Genomic DNA, 19,264 nt, shown 5'->3' on the forward strand with positions numbered 1-19,264 from the left:
TGGGGTTGCTCTGAACCCCCAACGGTGGGCTACCTTGGACCAAGAACTGAACCCTGTAAGTGTCTTACTTACCTGGTAAAACTAACCAAAACTTACCTCCCCTAGGAACTGTGAAAATTGCACTAAGTGTCCACTTTTAAAACAGCTATTTGTCAATAACTTGTAAAGTATACATGCAATTTTTATGCTTTAAAGTTCCTAAAGTACTTACCTGCAATACCTTTCGAATGAGATATTACATGTAGAATTTGAACCTGTGGTTCTTAAAATAAACTAAGAAAAGATATTTTTCTATACAAAAACCTATTGGCTGGATTTGTCTCTGAGTGTGTGTACCTCATTTATTGCCTATGTGTATGTACAACAAATGCTTAACACTACTCCTTGGATAAGCCTACTACTCGACCACACTACCACAAAATAGAGCATTAGTATTATCTCTTTTTACCACTATTTTACCTCTAAGGGGAACCCTTGGACTCTGTGCATGCTATTCCTTACTTTGAAATAGCACATACAGAGCCAACTTCCTACATTGGTGGATCAGCGGTGGGGTACAAGACTTTGCATTTGCTGGACTACTCAGCCAATACCTGATCACACGACAAATTCCAAAATTGTCATTAGAAATTCATTTTTTGCAATTTGAAATTTTTCTAAATTCTTAAAAGTCCTGCTAGGGCCTTGTGTGTTAAGTCCCTGTTTAGCATTGTCTTTTAGAGTTTAAAAGTTTGTTAAAGGTTTGAAATTAGATTCTAGAAACAGTTTTAGATTCTTTAAAAAAGTCTTCCAACTTTTAGCAAAATAATGTCTGATACAGAGATGAATGTGGTGGAACTCGACACCACACCTTACCTCCATCTTAAGATGAGGGAGCTAAGGTCTCTCTGTAATATAAAGAAAATAACCATTGGCTCCAGACCTACCAAAATTCAGCTCCAGGAGCTGTTGGCAGAGTTTGAAAAAGCCAACCCCTCTGAGGATGACTTCACAGAGGAAGAAATTAGTGACTTGGAGGGCAATTCCCCCCTCCCAGTCCTAAATAGGGAGACCAGGGCCTCTCAAGCCCTGTCTCCAAAAATGATAGTCAGAAATGTTGCTTCCCTCACAGGAGGGTCCAGCATTTCTGAAATCACTGAGGATGCTCTCAGTGAAGATGACCCCCTGTTAGCCAGGATGGTCAAAAGATTGGCTTTGGAAAAGCAGCTCCTAGCCATAGAAAGGGAAAGAAAAGAGATGGGCCTAGGTCCCATCAATGGTGGCAGCAACTTAAATAGGGTCAGAGATTCTCCTGACATCCTAAAAATCCCCAAAGGGATTGTAACAAAATATGAAGATGGTGATGACATCACCAAATGGTTCACAGCTTTTGAGAGGGCTTGTGTAACCAGAAAAGTGAACAGATCTCACTGGGGTGCTCTCCTTTGGGAAATGTTCACTGGAAAGTGTAGGGATAGACTCCTCACACTCTCTGGAAAAGATGCAGAATCTTATGACCTCATGAAGGGTACCCTGATTGAGGGCTTTGGATTCTCCACTGAGGAGTATAGAATTAGATTCAGGGGGGCTCAAAAATCCTCGAGCCAGACCTGGGTTGATTTTGTAGACTACTCAGTAAAAACACTAGATGGTTGGTTAACTGGAAATGGAGTGTGTGACTATGTTGGGCTTTATAATTTGTTTATGAAAGAACACATTTTAAGTAACTGCTTCAATGAAAAGTTGCATCAGTATCTGGTAGACCTAGGTCCAATTTCTCCCCAAGAATTGGGAAAGAAGGCAGACCACTGGGTCAAGACTAGGGTAACCAAAACTTCCACTGGGGGTGACCAAAAGAAAGGGGTTACAAAAACTCCCCAGGAGAAAGTGGGTGACCCTAGAAACAAAGAAAAAGAGTCCTCTGTAGGCCCCCAAAAACCAGAACAGGTGGGTGGGCCCCAAGACACAACCCAAAACAAAGGTGGGTACCAGGGTAAGAACTGGGATGCCACTAAGGCATGGTGCCACAACTGTAAACAGTCTGGGCACCACACCAAGGACACTTCTTGTCCCAAAAACAAACCCCAGAACAAAATTCCAGGGGTAACCAGTGTAGCCATGGGAGATGACTCCTCAGATGAGGAGGTCTTCCTAGCCTTCAACTGGAAACAGGGCCCAACAGGTGAGTTGGAGATTCCAGAGGGAAGTAGACACTTCCACCACCTACTGGTGAATGGAATCCCAACCACTGCCCTGAGAGACACTTGTGCCAGTCACACTATTGTGCATGACAGGCTGGTGCTCTCAAACCAGTACATCCCAGGTGAGACTGCCAGGGTAAGAGTTAGCCTAGACAGGGTCACTAAGAGGCCTGTGGCTTTAGTGCCCATAGAAGTGGGTGGCACTCTTAGCTGGAGAAGGGTAGTAGTCAGTACAGACCTCCCCCTTGATTGTCTCCTTGGAAATGACTACCCAGAGGTTAGTCAGAGCCCAAGAGAGAAACTGGTCCAGTGCCAGTCCTCTCCCAAGGATTCTGGAAGTCCTGCCTCTGCAGTAAATGCAAGCAGGCCCCAGAAGAAGAAGAAAAGAAAACAGAGTAGGAAGGGTGGACAACCTTTAGCCAAGGTTACAGCAAGCCAAGGAGATTCTGCTCCAGTAGGGGAGAACTCCAAAAATGGCCCTGATAAAGTCCAACCTGACCCACAAGAAGTCCTGGCTCGTCAGGCAACTGTTAAACCTGAGTGGGTGGCTCCTCAGCTAACAGAAGAAAGAGTGGAAGAAGGGTGTTTACTACAAAATGTGGTAACCCCCCACTCTAATACAGCAGACAGGCACCCTGAACCCAAAGAAGCCTGTAACTTAGCCCCTTCCCTTGTAGGTGAAGAGCTAAAGGTGTGGTTCTGGGCACTGACAGCTGTCAGTGGCCTCTGCTGGGTGTTAGCCTTTATGGCTGCACTATCCTTGGCATGGTGGTCAGACCCCATGCCAAATAGCAAGTTAGGCCCCCTGACCCTGTTGGTCATGGTGGGGTTACTCCAGCTCTGGGTAACCTCTTTGGGTAAGCTAGGGATGACCCTGGCTAAGATAAGATTAGCAGAGGTGGATACCTCTAAACCCAAAATAAAAAGAATGGGTGGAGACATTGAAGAGGCAGACAAGAGGCAATTCAGACTAGGTCCTATCACTGTGGAAGTGGGTCAGTTCCCCAAAGGGAATGACCTGAACAGAAGGATGTAAGGCAGAGTAGGCCCTGCAACTAACCAGCCTATTTCTCCTACTCTTCCTCGCCTGACAGACTAGGAAGACTCTCCCAGCTTGGGCTGAGTCTCCTGGCCTGTGGGCTGGGGGGGGCTTGTGTAAAGAAATGGCTCCCTGTTGCAGTTACCCCCCACTTTTTGCCTGACACTGATGCTGACTTGACTGAGAAGTGTGCTGGGACCCTGCTAACCAGGCCCCAGCACCAGTGTTCCTTCACCTAAAATGTACCATTGTATCCACAATTGGCACACCCTGGCATTCAGATAAGTCCCTTGTAACTGGTACTTCTAGTACCAAGGGCCCTGATGCCAAGGAAGGTCTCTAAGGGCTGCAGCATGTCTTATGCCACCCTAGAGACCCCTCACTCAGCACAGACACACTGCTTACAAGCCTGTGTGTGCTAGTGAGAACAAAATGAGTAAGTCGACATGGCACTCCCCTCAGGGTGCCATGCCAGCCTCTCACTGCCTATGCAGTATAGGTAAGACACCCCTCTAGCAGGCCTTACAGCCCTAAGGCAGGGTGCACTATACCATAGGTGAGGGTACCAGTGCATGAGCACTGTGCCCCTACAGTGTCTAAACAAAACCTTAGACATTGTAAGTGCAGGGTAGCCATAAGAGTATATGGTCTGGGAGTCTGTTTTACACGAACTCCACAGCACCATAATGGCTACACTGAAAACTGGGAAGTTTGGTATCAAACTTCTCAGCACAATAAATGCACACTGATGCCAGTGTACATTTTATTGTAAAATACACCACAGAGGGCACCTTAGAGGTGCCCCCTGAAACTTAACCAACTATCTGTGTAGGCTGACTGGTTCCAGCAGCCTGCCACACTAGAGACATGTTGCTGGCCCCATGGGGAGAGTGCCTTTGTCACTCTGAGGCCAGTAACAAAGCCTGCACTGGGTGGAGATGCTAACACCTCCCCCAGGCAGGAGCTGTGACACCTGGCGGTGAGCCTCAAAGGCTCACCCCTTTGTCACAGCCCAGCAGGGCACTCCAGCTTAGTGGAGTTGCCCGCCCCCTCCGGCCACGGCCCCCACTTTTGGCGGCAAGGCTGGAGGGAACAAAGAAAGCAACAAGGAGGAGTCACTGGCCAGTCAGGACAGCCCCTAAGGTGTCCTGAGCTGAGGTGACTCTGACTTTTAGAAATCCTCCATCTTGCAGATGGAGGATTCCCCCAATAGGGTTAGGATTGTGACCCCCTCCCCTTGGGAGGAGGCACAAAGAGGGTGTACCCACTCTCAGGGCTAGTAGCCATTGGCTACTAACCCCCCAGACCTAAACACGCCCTTAAATTTAGTATTTAAGGGCTACCCTGAACCCTAGAAAATTAGATTCCTGCAACTACAAGAAGAAGGACTGCCTAGCTGAAAACCCCTGCAGCGGAAGACCAGAAGACGACAACTGCCTTGGCTCCAGAAACTCACCGGCCTGTCTCCTGCCTTCCAAAGATCCTGCTCCAGCGACGCCTTCCAAAGGGACCAGCGACCTCGACATCCGCTGAGGACTGCCCCTGCTTCGAAAAGACAAGAAACTCCCGAGGACAGCGGACCTGCTCCAAGAAAGGCTGCAACTTTGTTTCCAGCAGCCTTGAAAGAACCCTGCAAGCTCCCCGCAAGAAGCGTGAGACTTGCAACACTGCACCCGGCGACCCCGACTCGGCTGGTGGAGATCCAACACCTCAGGAGGGACCCCAGGACTACTCTGATACTGTGAGTACCAAAACCTGTCCCCCCTGAGCCCCCACAGCGCCGCCTGCAGAGGGAATCCCGAGGCTTCCCCTGACCGCGACTCTTTGAATCCAAAGTCCCGACGCCTGGGAGAGACCCTGCACCCGCAGCCCCCAGGACCTGAAGGACCGGACTTTCACTGGAGAAGTGACCCCCAGGAGTCCCTCTCCCTTGCCCAAGTGGAGGTTTCCCCGAGGAACCCCCCCCTTGCCTGCCTGCAGCGCTGAAGAGATCCCGAGATCTCTCATAGACTAACATTGCGAACCCGACGCCTGTTTCTACACTGCACCCGGCCGCCCCCGCGCCGCTGAGGGTGAAATTTCTGTGTGGGCTTGTGTCCCCCCCGGTGCCCTACAAAACCCCTCTGGTCTGCCCTCCGAAGACACGGGTACTTACCTGCAAGCAGACCGGAACCGGGGCACCCGCTTCTCTCCATTCTAGCCTATGTGTTTTGGGCACCACTTTGAACTCTGCACCTGACCGGCCCTGAGCTGCTGGTGTGGTGACTTTGGGGTTGCTCTGAACCCCCAACGGTGGGCTACCTTGGACCAAGAACTGAACCCTGTAAGTGTCTTACTTACCTGGTAAAACTAACCAAAACTTACCTCCCCTAGGAACTGTGAAAATTGCACTGTGTCCACTTTTAAAACAGCTATTTGTCAATAAATTGTAAAGTATACATGCAATTTTTATGCTTTAAAGTTCCTAAAGTACTTACCTGCAATACCTTTCGAATGAGATATTACATGTAGAATTTGAACCTGTGGTTCTTAAAATAAACTAAGAAAATATATTTTTCTATACAAAAACCTATTGGCTGGATTTGTCTCTGAGTGTGTGTACCTCATTTATTGCCTATGTGTATGTACAACAAATGCTTAACACTACTCCTTGGATAAGCCTACTGCTCGACCACACTACCACAAAATAGAGCATTAGTATTATCTCTTTTTACCACTATTTTACCTCTAAGGGGAACCCTTGGACTCTGTGCATGCTATTCCTTACTTTGAAATAGCACATACAGAGCCAACTTCCTACATTTGGCTTACCTGAAGTTTAGAGTGCAACAACGATCCACCTCAGGAATTCTCAACAAGGAACAGGACCGCAAACCAACCTATGGACTGGAACGGGTCATATGCTGAGTTTTCCAATGCTTGGTGACTTATAGCTTTGCCTTATAGACACATATGGCCTTCGGAGACCTTGATGGACATTCAGTGAAGGCCTTAGAGTTGTGATCCAACCCAAGGCACTTTAGGCAAACCTGATGTGGATCTGTCACAGTCCTTTGCTTGGGACAGTGCTTACAAGGTGTAAACCCTATAGTCTTGGGAGGTGACATTTCCCTTGCACACTGTGCAAAGTGAGATAAAGGGGTTTTGAAAGAGGCAAGAGATAGAACAGCAGCTGCGTCTGGTGTCCCAGAAAGGCACTGTCAGCGTGCAGGAGTGGTGCCCAGATTGGCTCCGTGTGTCATTACTAGGGCACAATGGCGACTATGTGAAGCCACAATGCACCACTTGGCGGTGCGCACAGGTATTGTTAAAATGTTTCTGGATCCAGTCAACATCTAGGAAAGTATTCAAAAGATGAGGAATCCGGGTTTAGAATACTCTGTAATTTTTCAAAAATCTAAATTTCCCGGCTAACCCCTGCCACACCAAAAGGGATGAACAGTTTAAGTTTCCATTGCTGCATTAGGAATACCAGACATTGGCTGAAATTGACTAAATGCCCTGTCTAGTCGCAACAGGACGCAATCAAGGATTGGTAGTATACTAGAGTATATAAAATACTGTTTCAAGATGGCCACCCACTGCTATTGTCTTTGTAAATGCTTGTGCAAAAAACAAACAAAGGCAAAGCCACAACAAGTGCTATACACCACCAGTGACCAGCAGCTCACATTTCAACAAGCATTTGCAAAGCGAATTGGGTGAGCAAGAATGACTGGCTTTAGCAATGCTTGCGCTGACAAAGGCAAGGTACAGACCAGGGATGCTACTGAAAGAATAGTCCACAAATGGTAATGATCTTAAGGATGTAACCTCAAAATAAAAATTCTGAACATTTATTTTTTTCAAAAAAGCATGATGTGCTTGCTACTGCATGAGACCCACAATATTACATTATATTCTCACAGAGACACTTTGGAGCAAGAAATATATAAGGTCATTGAAAAGAGTTCTGCAAGCTAAAGCTGCTTACTTTAGTAGTACAAATACCTGTTTGCAGCACTGTGTGTCGGATGAGACTTCCAGGCAGCGTTGGTACTGCTCATAGCAAATTACTGGCTCTGGCAAGGCCTCCAAAAAAATCAGCAGTGCTTCGGCCACTGAATGGTTACTGCCAGCTGTGATACAGCAAGTTAAGGACTTTCCATTAAATACCATGTTGGATCAATGTTCATGAAAAAAACAGTTTCCAATGCTATTTTTTGATATATTAAAGAACAGGTAGCTATGAATGTTTGCAAACTTCTGACCTATGAGAAGGAAAAGTTAAGATGTAGAAATTGAATCCATAATCAAAATTATGAGTAGAAAGCTAATTATAGCTATGTATGCTAGTATTCCCAAAAAATATTCATAATTAAAAATTAGTGTCACCACTTTCAACAAGATTGTGGGAAACATTTTTTAAAAAAAAGCTTCGGCAAAGCCAATAGATCTGACATTAGTGGTCAGTTGTTTGGTTTTGTCAATGCGTGTCTTGTTTTGACATGGTTTTTGTAAAACGTTATTGCTGTGGGAGCTGCCAGACCCTCACCATTGTAATAAACATTGGCAAAAAGCAGAAATATTTCTTGGTCTCAAAAAGCACATATTGCCATAATAGTTCCTGGCACTGAACAAAACTACTTGGTGTGCCAATATGCTCCTTGTGAAAGAGCAGAATGGTATCTCAAAAGTAGACCCATACAATAGGTCTTTGCATTAGTGCAGATTTACATATTTGATTAATTCACAACAATTTAAAGAAGTTGACAAGAAAATCGCACTCCTAAAAATATTTGTGAACTTTATTTTAAGCACGAGAAAATATGTATGTGTAGATTTGCTCATACGAAAATCTGTTGAGCGTTCACAAGTCCCTTTTCCTCAAACTACTTTTTTTTCTCCAACCCTGGAAGAGGTTTTACCTCTGCTCTTGTCAGGGGTAAATTCCCAACCTTTCTCATTATAGGAGAAGATTACGGAAGAGCTGGTCAAAACACTTAAAACATTCAATTAGTAGGTTTGCCAAGATTCAAATGGGCATTCCAACCCTGGAACTACTGCTTTCTGCTACCTCCAGCCCCAGTATGTAGAGCTGCGGAAAGGTTGCAAAATAAGGAAATTGCTAGTAGTACTCAAGCTGTACTATAGTATTATCCCTGACATAAGAGAGGCTATTATCAGAGCTCTTATAAAATGAGATTGGAGCCATAATTTGTCACCGCACTTCATGGCACAAAAGGGACAACTAGATTTTTTTTTCATGACAAGTAGATTTATGAAGCAACCTGTCCCATGGACAAGTAGATATGTTATTAAATTCCACACCCCTGAATAAGAATAGATTTTTAAACATAAAGTCAAATATATTGCCGGCTAGGGAAGAACTAAGCAGAAAACAGGTACTGCTTGCAAGTTCCTGCATGTCATACTTTAGTAATAAGCAAGCTTCTTCAAAAAGAATCAGCTTATACACAGCAACAGCTAAACAGAAGCTAAAAGCGCCAATCATCACGTGTCCTTTGAGAACGGATTTTTTTCAGGATTTTGGGCCAGATGTATAAAACCACTAGAAGACATATAAAACCTTATAGGGTCGCAAATCCTGTCATTCACTAAATTTGTGGGTTTGAAACTGCTAAAATGTTTTTTTCTGCTAAAAGTTTTTTTTGTACTGATTTCAGGAGTTGGTAAAGTTTTACCAATTCCTAAAATGGGTTTAAAGATATTTCACACATCGCTATTTAGAAAGGGTGTGCCATGGGCATCACTGTCAAAAAGCGATTCCGTATAATATGAACCATGGGGCACTGCCATCTGTACTTCATCTGCTCCTTGCTGGTGTCGGGGGATGCTCATCGGCCCTTCCCCTCCTCCACCTGGAGCAGGCAGCCCGCTTATCTCAGGCCTATGGTGAAACTGTAGCAAATCAGGAGAGAGGCATGAGGGACAGAAAGCAAAAGCTGTGGCACCTAGGCCCTCACATCAGAGGGGTACGCCCCCCCTCCTCACCGGGGTAGGTTGTGGCAGTTGCAGGGGTGCCTGCTTCTTAACTCCTATCCCCTCTCTTCAGAACTGACAAGTTGGCATCAGTGGCTGTTAAAGCTGCAGGGCCCCCTAGACTATTCCACACTTACACCATCCCTCACACCTTACCTGAGAAGGGGGTAGTGGGCAGACCACAATTGGCAGCAGTTTGGGGGCGATGTGTTTTCTGACCCCAACTGAGACCCCAGACAGCCTGGCTTGGAGCACTGGGTGACTGCACTGTGCTACTAAATGGTGCCTTAAGGGTTGAACCGAGGACGAGACACGTCTTCCTGCGTATTGGGAGTTGAGGGCATGCTCCCCCCCACCATCACAAGCTGATGCACAGATGGAGAAGGTACATGGCGCCATGCATCAAGGCAAAATAGATACGTTTGCCAAACTGACTGCCCCACTAAGGAGGAGATGGGTGTTCCCAACAGGTTGTGGCACCTTACCAGATCAAGCAATCTCGTCTGCAACCATCCTACAAGCCATTAAGAACTTGAGGGGAAAATGTGATGGATTTGGGGGGTATTCCTCTCCTTCGACAGGACCTCTGAAATATATCAGATTGCACAAGAGAGGTGGAAAACTGGATTTTCTTGGTAGAGGTTGAAACGGGTACCAACACCTAGGAAGTGAAAAAAAATGAGAACAGCAGCTCACTTAGAGAAATGCACAAGAGATGCAGAGATAGAGGAAGACGATATGAGATTGGTAGCTATTCCCGAAGTGGCAGCAGGACCCTGCCATGGGCAACTTCTGACTAACTGGTTCCAATACTGGACACCCGAGGTGGAATTGTCAGCTTGTTCTGAGCTGAAGGTGTTCCTCTGCAGCTTTTGATCACAAAAGTACTCAATTACTTTAACAGAGATGTTATCCTACAAGCTGCCTGCTTCCCCTGAACTTATATGTGAATCCCAAAAACGCATGATCTTCCTGACTTATCCTGCAAGTATGCACCTCCAGAGAAAATCTCTCAAAGTGAAGCAGAAACTTATGGCAATGCAGCTCCAGTACATGGGTCTTTATCCTGCCAGTTTACAGGTTATGTTCTAGGGTAATTCCTTCTTTTTTGATCATGACTACAATAGGGTTTACCATGTCAGATTTGTGCACGGGTCAGACAGGGTTGCTATTCTGTTGCACTATTCATTCACATCTAATAGATGGGTGCCTTTCAAAATTCTAAAGGTACTGGGCCTCGCTGTCACTCTATGTTTTTTTCCTACTAGGGCAACTCTCTTGGTTTCAGCAAAGTATGTAGGCTGTGGAACATGGATGTCCTTAATTTTACATTCTACTCCTATGGGCATAAATTGTACTTGAGATTTGTTCATCCTAGGGGAGACCTAGGGTGGTGGTGTGGGTTGGAGTTATAATACTGCCCACACCTTTTCGGACCAGTCACCAATAGAGATGACATAAGGGCATCCTTCCAAAAGGGGAGAGAGACAATGGAGGCTCATCCTTTGGTGGTTGCTGGATGTTAAATTCCAGGACTTCATTTGAGAGAGTACTGGTACTATCTGGAGTTAAACACAAACAATACTGTAAGAAGTAAGCAAAGGTCAATGCACTATACAACATAATAGAATCACCAGAAAAAAAGATAGTGAAAGTGAAAAAACTTGATTAGAACAGCAAAGAGCCCACCTTAAACCGTTATACCTGCAATTTACAGAAGAGAAAGCTTTTGTCTAATCTTTTCACATACTGAGAAAGGCTGGACAACGTACTTTAAGTAAAACGTCTTCTAGGGTTGGTAAAAAAGTGGTTGGAAGTAAAGTGAACTTGTAATCACTCAACAGATTTTCCCATGAACAAATCTACAAATGCATATTTGTTCTTGCTAAAATACAGTTCACAAATATTTTCTAGGAGTACAATTTTCTGGTCTACTTCTGTAAATTCTTGTGAATTAATGAAATACGTAAATCTGCATTAATGCTAAGGCATATACCATGGGTGCACTTTTGTGACTTTCTTTAACAATTAGGCCCCTAATTAGGCCTGGCTTTAACCAAGCCCTTTTGTTTGTATTAACATTCTATCTCTTTCTCCATCCATCTACCAAGCTGGATTCACTGAGTGATACCAATCTGCACTTTCACAAGGAGCATATTGGCACATACATTTTTTTTTTTTCAGTGCCAGAAACTACTGTTGCAATGTGTGCTTTTTGAGACTGAAAATAGTTTTGCCAATGTTTGTTAAAATAGTGAGGGCCTGGCCACTCCCACAACAATCAAGTTTTACAAACGCCATGTCAAAACAAGACATGCATTGACAAAACCAAAAGACTGATCACCAATGCCAGATCTACTGGCTTTCCCAATGCTTGTTTATTTTCATGTTCCCCATGATCTTGATGAAACTAGTTTCACAGATTTTCTATTATGAATTTTTGGAAATAATAGCATGCTTCAACACATTTTACTAAATGATGCTTCAAAGAAATGGTACCTGAAGTTTCACAGTAATTTAGCAAAACATTTTTCTCCTACTTGCATTTTTGTGAACATTTTATTTTGAAAGCAAAGAATCATCAATCTTGCTTTCAAGCTTCTGTAAATATTTCTATCTAATAAAAGCACCCTAGGAGCATAATTTGTAGCTTCACATTGTTAAACCTCGCAAACATGTGTACACATTTGTTTCTTACTTGAACCACTGTCAGTAGTGCAGTCCAAGCTTACAAGCATTTAAAGCACTCACCCCAATAATAAAGGATTTGTGTTAATGAACTATAAACACAAGTTTGAACAGCATTAACAAAAATGGACAGCATCGACAAATATATTACTTCAACTGGAGACAATTCCCTTCCCTGCTCCATAAACTGGTACTGTAAACTGGCAGCCAAAGGGAGTGTGCTACAGGGGGTTGGGTCTACTTGACCGACGGACGAAATAAACATGAGAACTTGACCACAAACAATATGTCCTGGGCATCAGGCTACAGGAATTCCACACCCCTGTTTACTGGCTTGCAAAAAATAAGATATGGAGGCTACATTCATGCTTAAAATTTGCAACCCTAAGGGCTACTTGATACATACAACACACAAGATGCAAATGTGTTTGCAGGTATTTAAAAAAGTTCCATAAGGATTTAGGCCACAGGGGCCACTAGAATAGCAACACCCACTCGTGTGGGATTTGATATTTCCAAAATTGTCCTCTTCTGACACAGCAAAGCTGGATCATCTGGAATTTATAAAAGCCTACACCTCCTGCTTAATTCTGTGCCTCCTGTCCATGTTCAATGATGCCCTGTGGACAAAGCAGCTGTCCATGATCCTGTGTGGACCTACTACTGCAGTCACCACTAAGCAAGATAAACTGCTTACACATTGTTCCTCATACATGCTGATTTCCTAAATTAAAGTAGAGACTAAAATAGTGGTCAAAGCAATGACTAATAGATTGTTTTAAAAAATAAAATAATTCATTATTGAGTTTTAACACTGCAGCATGTAAATATTGTGAAGTAACACACTGCACAATTTACATTCATCTCTACAAGTACAATTGGATATTATAATGTTCCATTGTGGTTCGCCAGATCAGATTCAATAGGTGGAAAATATGTAAGGAGATTAATCAAGGCATGTATCTAATCAAGGCGTGAGCGCCCGGTGCATTATCCTAATATTTTGGTGCCTGAACAGAGATGCTAGACATCAAGACTTCAATTTATATCAAGGCAATTGTAAAAAACTGGCCCCTTGTTTACAGTACCCCACTACTTTTTGCCTGATATCTGATGCTAACTTGACTGTGTGCTGGGATCCTGCTAACCAGTCCCCAGCACACGTGTTCGTTCCCTAAAACTATACCAATGTTCCCCAATTTGCCACCCCCTTGGCACACAGGTAAGTCCCTTGTAGAAGGTACCAGTGATACCAAGGGCCCTGTGACCAGGGATGGTCCGTAAGGGCTGCAGCATGTATTGTGCCACCCTACAGGCCCCTCACAAAACACATACACACTGCCAATGCAGCTTTTGTGTATTGGTGGGGAGAAAAAAAAGTCGACATTGCACCCCTCTCAGGGTGCCATGCCCACAAACCACTGCCTCTGGCATAGGTAAGTCACCCTTTTAGTAGGCCTTACAGCCCTAAGGTAGGGTGCACTATACCATAAATGAGGGCATAGCTGCAAGAGCAATACGCCCGACAGTGTCTGAGTCCATTTTAGACATTGTAAGTGCAGTGTGGCCATACTGAGTACATGAACTGGGAGTTTGTCATTAGGAACTCTACAGCTCCATGATGGCTTCACTGAAGTCTGGGAAGTTTGGTATCAAACTTCTCAGCATTATAAACCCACAATGCCAGTGTTGGATATATTGAAAAATGCACCCAGAGGGCATCTTAGAGATGCCTCTTGTATTTTACCCATCCTTCAGGGGTTAGAGCCTTTGTGCTCTCTTGAGGCCAGAAACAAAGCCTGCACTGGGTGGTGGTGTTTCACACCTCCCCCCTTTAGCAACCTTAACACTTGGTGATGAGCCTCAAAGGCTCAGGAGGCTTCCTGTTACACTGCCCCAGGGCACTCCAGCTAGTGGAGATGCCCACCATTCGGACAAAGCCTCACTTTTGGTGGCAAGCCCGGCAAAAGGAAAACAGAGGAGTGACCACTTCAGCTAGGACCATCCCTAAGGTGTCCAGAGCTGATGTGACCCCCTCCTTTCAGAATCCTCCATCTTGGTTTGGAGGACAGGGACCAATAGGGTTAGGTCTGTGTCTCCCTCCCCAAAGGAAGTGGACACCGGAAGGGTGTAACCCTCAGGAACAGTAGTCATAGGCTACTGCCCACTAACCTCCCCAAACAGCCCTAAATTCGGGACTTAAGAGCTACCCTGAACCTAGCTCATCAGATTCCTGGTGATCTCAAGAAGAAAGACTGCTAAGCAGATCCCCAGCAGAGAAGACTGACAACACCAACTGATCTGGCCCCAGTCCTACAGGCCTGTCTCCAGCTTCTGAAGTCCTGCTACAAAAAAAGCGATGTATCCTGCAGGACCAGTGACCTCTTAAAAGCCTCAAGAGGACTGCCTGCACCCCAGAGGGCGAAGAACTCCTGTGGACAGCGGCCCTGTCCAGAAAAACTCCAGCAAAGGACTCCAGAACCACCCCGATCCATGAGTCAAGCCCAAGCTGCACGCGATGCCCACAGTCCAAGTGGCCCAACTAACTAGAGCTGGTCCCAGATGATTCTGACCTAGTGTCCACCCTGGGTTGACCCCTCCTGTCCAACGCAACAATGTCCGCAGAATTAATCCAGAGGACCCTCCTACCCATGAAGGATCTGGACGAAGATATCAGATGCAAAAAGGTACCCTGCACCCACAGCCCCCTGGCCTTGGGGAACCCAACATCTGATGCAGCAACGTGCAGCAAGCAGCCCTTCTGTTTGTCCAGCCTGTGGTTTTTCTGAACTGACCCCCTGGACCCAGCCTGCAGCCTACTTGTGACCCCCAGAGTCCCCCTATTGAGAAGCATTGGGAGACCAATGCTAAGTTTTCACCCTGCTGCTCCTATGCCGCTGTGGGTGTGTGTTTGGTGCTGACCCTTTGGCCATCCTGGTCTTCTCCTAAACCCCCCAGGCCTGCCGTCCGAAGATAGGGGTACTTACCTGCAGGAGGCTGAATTCTGAGTGGCCCTAGTCTCCATAGGAGCCCATTTTAAATCAGACAGCAACTTTGAACTCTACACCTGTCCAGACCCGTGCTGCTGGTGGTGGGTTAACTTGAACCCTAACCTTTAGCCATCCTAACCCCAAGAGACTTGAACTGTAAGTCAGGTACCTACCTCAAAAACTGTACTAACTTTTCTTTCCCCCAGAACTGTCTTTGTAAATTGCACTGTCAACGTTTGAAACAGATATTTGCTATTTTCTTGAAAACCGTTTAACTTGCCAAATTAAACCAAAGTGGTGTTGATACATATGCTTGCTACTTACTTGCAGATGTACTTACCTGCAAGCTGAATCTTGTGGTTCTAGAAATAAAGTAACAAAATACATTTTTGCTACATAAAAACAATTGGCCTGGAGCTAGCCGTTGAGTGTGTGCATCATTTCTTGACTGTGTGTGTACAACAAATGGTTTGCACTACCCTCTGATAAGCCTAACTGCTTGACCACACTACCACAAAAGACAGCATTAGTATTATCTACTTTAGCCCTATATAACAAAAGTATACTGTTCCAAAAGGGTCTGCCTACGCTAGTTATCACGGGCGAATGATGTCATTAGGAGTACCCTCAAGCATCAATTCCGACGCTAGGCATCATCATCGTGCTGACTCCTCGCCGGACCGGCACTGCAATATTCGACGGGCCACCACTCAAAAGGTGGTAGGCTCTTTGACCGAAAATGGTGTGACTGATCAAGTAGAATCAGTAGAATGTGATAATGTAAGGTGAAAAAAGGAGAGTAGGAGGTGTATTAAAATTGGCTCTGAACACCAAATGTCTTTAATACTGTATGTGGGAGTCAGGCCAAGATTAAAAATAAATCAAGGAGTCCAAATGTGAGTAATGTGCCCTATACTCCTTAACATAAAGTGAGGAAAGAAGGAGAAATACTCGATCCTAACACTAGGAGGTCGACATGTTTCACGCCTGAATGGTCTGAAAAAGATCCAGCGGCGTTTCTTCAGGACCTTAAAAAGACAACTTCTCCTTGAAAACAGATAACAATAAGTGCTGGAAGGTCACTTACAGTGTATGGACTAAATAGTCTCAGTCAGTCATCTATTGGGTCGCCCATCCCATTTCGAGATCAGGCATCATGAGGACGCTCAAACCTCCGACCAGAGACGGAACCACTGCATTTCTGTATGTTCCCTGATCCGTTCGGCACCTACCCTGGGGCGCGTCCTCGAGATCTACTTTAGCCTCTGTTAAGCCTCGGGGGAACCTCTGGACTCTGTGCACACTTTATCTCATTTTGATATACTGTATGCAGATCTAGCTTCCTACATTGCATGTTAACCTTTTGTAGTTTTTCTTTGATGGGTCCAAATCGTTTCCTGGCTTCTTGTACAGCGATAGTAAAATCAGAAAAGACAGCAATGGCATTGCCTTCAAATTGTAATGTCAGTTTCTCTCCGGGCATTCATAGAGCTGCATCTCTGTCCCGGTAATTCAGCAAACATGCTATTATGGGCCTCACTGCGGCACCAGGTGGAGTGTGCGCCATAAAAGCTCTGTAAGCATGCTCCACCTCTAGCAGTTTAAAAAAAGCACCAGCCCCTAAAAGCCTTGTAAGGAGATGCTCCACAAAGGTCTCCATCTTTCCGTGTTGGCTGTCTGTCATCTCCATAATGCGCAGGTTGTTCCTATGGGAACGAGCCTCTCAATCTTTATTTTTGGCTGAGGTAACCTTGAGAACCTTCTCCATGTTTAACAGCCATTCGCTCTTAATTGTATCTGCAACTTCCATTGCAGAGATTCGCTGTTTCGCTTCATTTAGCCGGGAATCATGTTGTTCCAATGTATTTGCTATGGTATCAAATCGGGAGCACATGTTATCTTTTTTGGTTTCAATTGAGGTTAAACTCTGTTGAATGGCAAGAAGAAGTGTTTTCATATCATGCAATTCAGTTGCTTCATCCGTTTGGAAATGTACTGCAGCTCCCTCATCGTCATTTTCAGTGGGGGTTCCGGCCGTTTTTCGGGTGTCAAATTGTAGTTTGGCCTGCTTAGCATCAGTTTTGCCCATGTTTGTTGCGTTGGAAATGGAGGTCCTTTTGTTGACCGTCAAGGTAGAACGTAGAAACCAGGAGTGTTACGGAGCAACTCCTCAAAGTAGATCGTCTCGTGAAGTGATGGTTAATTTTGCAGTTTCACAGTCCCACCACACCCCTCATGCCCGGAGAGGGACCTAGCATACCAGTGAGATATAAGGCTGCAGGCCTTGCAATGTATACGAATAGCACATAAGAGTCAATTCCTGTCATCTAGTGTGAAGTCTATAAATATTGGTACATTTGCAACCCCATTGTGCATGTATGATTGTCTTTCAGATCACGGCTGTCCACAGGTAGGTTGCAGATGCGCTGGGGGAACTATGTTGCTGTGGCCACATAAGGGACACTCCTCCCTAAGAGGTCCACCGTTATGTGCTGGGAGGTATGCAATTCTAGGGTAACTAGGCTTTGGGGGACACCTCTTCAATATCAGGACCTTTTGTCCAGCAAGGAATGTTTGAGAAAGCCTCCCATACCTACCAGCTAATGGGATCATTTAAAGATTTGGAATAGACGCCTCACCCACTTAATAGTGGCATGCTTTATCATTGGCTTTCTTTCCACATCTCGGTAAGATAATACTATTGGGACGGACTCAACCAAGACTTCTTGGGAGTTTAAAAACAAAATTAGCTGGATAATGGCAGAGATCCAGGTCAATAATACTAAAATTATCTCTTGGAATGCCCCAAGAATTTCTCTTTTTATTGAAGGGTCCAAAGGTATGAGTAAAACAATGTTCCTAGTCTCCTTAGGGTCTACTATGTCCCCAGGAAACCCTATCCTCTCGCCAACATGTTTCAGCCCTCTCAAAGAGCCCAGCCAGTTCTTGGGGTCTTAGTCAGGGCAACTATTAACTTTCCCTGCTTACTATCATCAGTGTCATGCACACTTGTGAGGCCTATTGCTCTCACATGATTCTTCTGGCTGACTTCAGTACCTATAACAAACCAAAAGATCAAGTATTTGTCTATCAGAGAGGTTTTATTTATGATGGTTTCCTTTCTCAAAACCAAGGCATCCCAATATTTATAAGACAGGAGACACAGAATTACCCTGTTCATGTAAACCTTATTAGGGGCACTGGTCCACTTTATTTTCAACCATTAAAAAAAAGAAAATGTTGTATAACACCTCATAAATGCTTGCACTCCTTTTATCTCCCTTCTTTTACATCACTCATATGAATTAATTAAACGTTACTATTGGTCCAAAACCAATAGCATGTTTTCACTAGTCATTGCTATATTCTCTCAATGAATCAATTGTACCGAAATTACACCATTCCTTCTACTTCCTTGTGATTTCTCACAGAACCAATCACCTCATCTTAGAACACCAATTTAGAGACATCAGAGAGAAACAGAATCAGAAGAAAGTATGTTCCAACCCGTGTCAGGAAACTACCATTCCACCATACACCCATGCATGAGATATATTCAACATTCTTACCCTATTATTGGGTCATCCATGCCTAATGCGTGTCTGGGGATGGCGTGGTCCTGTAGTCAAGCACTTAGGGTTTGGGGGGAAAAAACCCAACATAGTTAATTGTGTTGAAGTTTTCTAAAAGCGTGCATTGTTGGTAAGCTGGTACTATATCTACACGTCACTTTGATAGAAGTGACAGCTCCCACCAAGCGTCAATTATAATCACCATGATGTAGGTAGTATTCAGCCTTACAGTAGGAACGAGATCACTCACCTTCATGAGTAAGAGCCATGTATCGTAAGGGTATGACATTACGTGCTAGAGTATGTATGGGTGGTAAAGTGATGTGAAATAGGTTTGTTACCTGAATAAAAATGACAGCTCCCACCAGCATCTTAGGTGATCATTATAATGCAGAAAGCATTGTTAAATGAAATAAAATGATCTCAGCCATAGGGGTGTGGCTAGCAGGAAAAGGATGGCAGACGCAACCTAGGGAAGCTCTGCGCTGCTCTCCATTTATCTGAAATGAATCCTAAAAACCACAAATCATCCACAGTCACAGACCACACTATATTGGCCCTGGGATCGCCCTGGCCAGCAGCTGTCTCCGCTGACCCACTCGGTGAGCAAGGAATCACTGAGGTCGATTGAAGCTTCTTACCGCCTGATGACTGCCGGGGAGCTGCTGTCGGCCTGAGCTGCTACAGACAAACATGAACTGGCACTGGTGCCATATATGACTGAGGAGGTGCCGGTTGACTACAGCAGAGGACCTGTGAGTTGAGGGTGCGGTGACAGGGTGATTAATTGTGGCTCCATTACGGTTGATGCGC

General features: G+C 44.9%; 1 protein-coding gene across 2 annotated transcripts in view; it reads right to left on the reverse strand.

The window, feature by feature from the left end:
* OCRL (OCRL inositol polyphosphate-5-phosphatase) overlaps positions 1-19,264 on the reverse strand; it is a 659,503-nt gene that overhangs the window by 121,700 nt on the left and 518,539 nt on the right. For both annotated transcript variants that reach the window (XM_069212991.1, XM_069213000.1), the window contains one exon: positions 7,210-7,337. In XM_069212991.1, the coding sequence (XP_069069092.1) occupies positions 7,210-7,337 (128 nt within the window). The remainder of the gene's footprint in view (positions 1-7,209; positions 7,338-19,264) is intronic.

The sequence above is a fragment of the Pleurodeles waltl genome, chromosome 2_1 (assembly GCF_031143425.1).
Source record: "Pleurodeles waltl isolate 20211129_DDA chromosome 2_1, aPleWal1.hap1.20221129, whole genome shotgun sequence".
In the NCBI taxonomy this organism is placed as follows: domain Eukaryota; kingdom Metazoa; phylum Chordata; class Amphibia; order Caudata; family Salamandridae; genus Pleurodeles; species Pleurodeles waltl.